The 3,940-nt window shown below is 50.0% G+C and overlaps 1 protein-coding gene across 1 annotated transcript; it reads right to left on the reverse strand.

The window, feature by feature from the left end:
* Window positions 1–446: 446 nt before the first annotated feature.
* Window positions 447–3,227, reverse strand: LOC146376935 (uncharacterized). The gene is made up of 4 exons (XM_084947131.1): window positions 2,890–3,227; window positions 1,633–1,725; window positions 976–1,108; window positions 447–895 (listed from the first exon to the last, which is right to left on the reverse strand). The coding sequence occupies exons 1-4, from the start codon at window positions 2,998–3,000 to the stop codon at window positions 585–587; spliced, it is 648 nt and encodes a 215-aa protein (XP_084803257.1). The 5' UTR covers window positions 3,001–3,227; the 3' UTR covers window positions 447–584.
* Between the last annotated feature and the right edge of the window lie 713 nt (window positions 3,228–3,940).

The raw sequence follows: 3,940 nt of genomic DNA on the forward strand, positions 1-3,940 counted from the left end.
TGGCGCGATATGGCAGCCTCGCTTCTGTCAGTCTGCCCCAGGGCAGCTGTGGCTACAACCGTAGCTGCCTCCACCAGTGTGTGAATGTGAGAGTGAATGAATAGTGGCATTGTAAAGCGCTTTGGGTGCCTTGAAAAGCGCTATATAAATCCAATCCATTATTATTATTAAAATTGTAACTCACTTTTTTGAAGAAGTAACTAGTAACTGTAACTAATTAGTTTTTCAAAGTAACTTGCCCAACACTGGACACCAAGCAGTTTGTGTATCAGTTTTAACATGGGAGTCTATGGGGCCTGAGTCGCTGCTGCCTCTGGTGGACGTTAGAGGAACTGCAGGGTCACGATGCTGCTCAGCGAGTGAGTAATGAATAATAAGGGTGGAGTTTGTCCCACAGAGCTGTCAGTCAAACCCCACCTGTGCCCGCCCACACACCTGAGAAGAGCTCAGACCAACTTTCATTGACTTTTATTGGTTGAAGTGACAGTGATGGAGAAAGTGTGGCAGCTGCTGATTGGATGAACCTGTGATATGAGAAACATCTAAAACCTTCTACAGACTTAAATAAAGAGTTCATGAGTCCGTCAGCAGCTCCCCTCTGCCGTCCTCCGCTTCTTCCCAGAATGCCTTGTTTTCCGCTGGCCCTGCTTCGGCTGGGGTGCGCACACCCCCTGGCCCTTGTTTTTGCCCGTCTCTACCCGGTCCACGGCGGCGCAGAAAAGCCCCGCATCGCAGTCGCAGCGTCCCAGGTTCCTCCTCCGCTTGGTTGGACCTCGCAGCAGACAGGCCTCGCCCTCCACCGGGATCCGCTGGCACCGTTTGCCGGTCAGGTACCGGACGCAGCACAGGCCATCCGCGCAGTCGCCGGACCGCACGCAGCTCGACATCTCCAGAGCTGAAACGCACACACATGTCAGCACGCCCGCTTCCTGCTGCAGTGCACTCTGGGAAAGCAGCACATGCTCAGCCTCTCACCTTTGGTCCTGTTGCCGTCAGCGTCCCTCTGTCCTCCCGTCACTCTGCCCGCCTGTCCGTCCGCCTGTCCGTCCGCCTGTCCGTCACTGGGGGACGGCCTTCTGTCAGCTCTGTTACTGCAGCGCCCCCTCTGCTGCACACAGGTAAGAATCATCAGACAAATGATGTCATCCAATCTAGGTTTACTGATATCGCACCAAATAATAACAGTCGCCTTAACGCGCTGTATCCTGTAGGGCAGTGATGCACAGTGGGGGCGGGGCCTCCTGGTACTTATTTATATAAATGTAAAGTGAATTCAAACTGTAACAGGAAGTGCTCATGTGTGATGTCACTCATTACTGACATGCACACTTTAGCAGCAGCGTTAGCCGTTAGCAGTTAGCCTTTGTTTATGTTTGTGAATAAAGTTGTTGAGGACGTCATCACTGCGTCACACTGAGTGAAGACGTAAAGTGTTGATATCAAAGTGTGTGAGTATCCGTGAGCGCTGCACAGACACGTCGCTGTGAATACGTGAAGCCTGCAGGTGGAGGTCGATGGAGGATCAATAAACCTTTATTATTCACTTTGTTATTAATTTACCAAATTAAACTCCAGCTAACAGGAGACAGATTTACTAGCGCCGGCAGGTGGGTGGGGCTAGGCGGTACTGACCGGAGGTGCGTTGCATTGAGTCGAAGCACATGGCGGGCTTTGTCGTCGGTGGGAGTTGGAATTTGTCTCCATCCTGTCGTCATGGGAACGATCCTAAAAGGTGAGAGAGTGATGTCAGAGTTAAAGATGGCTGGCGCCAAGCAGCTGCTTTTTTTCTCTTGAATGAATCTTAAAAAATTAAATCCGTCCACACAGAGAAGCTGAACCCTGTGAAGACGCGCTCCTCACAGACTGATTCATCCATCAGGTCAGTGATCACCGATCAATGATCGTTGAGCTGATCAAGATCTTCATCTGAGACAACAAAGCTTCACGTGAACAGAAACTCCGCCCTGCTGCAGTAATGACAGCGACACCTGTGTCTGTGAAGCTGGACTTTTGTTACCTGCTGCTGTACACAGATCCTTCGCATCACAGCGACGGCAGGACAAAACCCAGAAACACGTTTACCAGAAGTATTAAATGAGTGTGCATGCAAAGAGAGCAGGACACGCGTCTGCGCTGGGCGACGCCGTCTCGCTTTGTTTTTGGCCTTTAAGGCTCTTAAACTGAAAACTCAGCAGACAGGAAGCTTTAACACTGGAGCGTCCTGCAGACGAACCGCTTTCACGATTTCAGCGATTTTCTGTCCTGATGAATCTGAAAGGTGAAAACTTGCTCTCACATTTCATATTTCATATTTCATCCACAGATTTATTCAGAGCATCAGAGACTCGCTCCTCTCCCTCTCGCTGCTGCTCCTGCCTAAGCTCTGTTGTGTTCGAGGGGGTTCGTCCTCCCCACTGACACCAACACCTTTCTGTGGGTTTTCTTTGCTGTGATTTTGTGCTGTGTAAATAAAATTCAACTCAAACATACTGAACTAAACGGATGTAATGAATTTTCTTTCTGCTGGAAAGATTAAAGGAAGCTTGAATGGACAAAGCAGATTTTTAAGTTGACTCCAGATGTTAAACATTCAAAAATATTAATACAATTATTTTTAATAAATGTATCAAAATAATTTTTAAAATAAATGAATGAGCTTCTGTCTCAGGTTTGAATAATTAGATCCAACTTGTAGCACTTTATTGTGAACACCTGCTTATTTATCAGTTATCCAGTCAGCCAATCAGGAGGCAGCAGTGCAGCATGAACAGGTGAGGAGCTTCAGGTCGCGCTGACCTGACGCTTTCGACGTCACGTAAACAGAATAAACTGAGGTTCGGGAGGAAGGTTGTGCAGCGGGATGCAGAGTGTGAGGTGTCCTCGTCTTACCGGCAGCTCGGAGCTCTGCAGCGTCGACTCTTTGGAGGATCTGATGGTGTTTGAGTCCAGAGCCAGACCGCAGACCAGAGACACGCACAGGACGCTGCGCAGCATCCACATCCTCCAATCGATCAGTGGATCAGTCGGGCGATAACGGCTTCACAGCTTCTTCAGTTCCTCTGAGCTCTTCACGAGAAAATCCTACAGAGCTGCGTTTCTTTCAGTCATCAGAGCGAACCCGCAGAGTCTCCTTCCTGCTTATCCGAATGAAGCTCGCCTTCTTCTACCTGCTGCCTTCAGGTGCGCTTGTTTTTTATACCCCTCCCCTCCCCTCTGATCTGCCCTCTGTCAGCCGCCGGGTCCTCAGAAGTTTTTGAAGGAGCTTTTGAAGCTCCAGCAGATCAGTCGGCGGAGACGGTGCCGCCGCCACTTCCTTCCTGGAAGCCCCGCGGCCTCTGGTGAGGCGGGAGTCTGTTTGATATGTGACACCGCAGAGACCACAGAGAGATTAAAACACACCTGGAGACACAAGACAGGTAGAGCCGTGTGTGTGTGTGTGTGTGGTTTCACTTCATGTGGTTTGAAAGGCCACCTTAAAGACTCATTAGAGCTGGAGCTGCGTCTCTCAGGCGGGCGGATGTGTGAGTGTTTGCAGGTGATTAAAGCTGATTTAAGAGATGACGACACTGAAGCCGGCGCTTCACAGAGCAGAAGAAGAACTAAAAGAAAGTCAGTCTGCCTGACACAAAGGGTTAAGATGAAACACGAACGATCTCGAGTGCTTGGATGGAGATGTGGTCGTGCGATGGCGCGCATCAAAGCTTCTTTGCTTTACTGCGAGCGTGTCTGAAGGAGCTTGCGGCTCCTGACACGCCGACCCGGGAAACGCTCACGCGTCCCTTTAAAGGAGAGTCAGAGCTGCTCACACACGAAACATCGTCTGTCCTCCTCAGACGCTTCAGTGTGATGACTTCTGCGTGCTTCTGCAATTCGCTGAGGAACAGTTTCAGACTTTTACTGCTGGATGAGCCCTCCACCCACATTAGTGTTTGACCCGTCT

The sequence above is a fragment of the Perissodus microlepis genome, chromosome 12, assembly GCF_051167445.1.
Source record: "Perissodus microlepis isolate ML-2025 ecotype Zambia chromosome 12, ASM5116744v1, whole genome shotgun sequence".
Classification (NCBI taxonomy): Eukaryota; Metazoa; Chordata; class Actinopteri; order Cichliformes; family Cichlidae; genus Perissodus; species Perissodus microlepis.

Coding starts and splice junctions, on each gene's coding strand:
- LOC146376935 (XM_084947131.1), bottom strand. CDS start 3,000: ATGTGGATGCTGCGCAGCGTCCTGTGCGTGTCTCTGGTCTGCGGTCTG. Junction 1,726..2,889: donor TGCAGAGCTCCGAGCTGCCG/GTAAGACGAGGA, acceptor CTCACCTTTTAG/GATCGTTCCCATGACGACAG. Junction 896..975: donor TGACGGCAACAGGACCAAAG/GTGAGAGGCTGA, acceptor TGTGCGTTTCAG/CTCTGGAGATGTCGAGCTGC.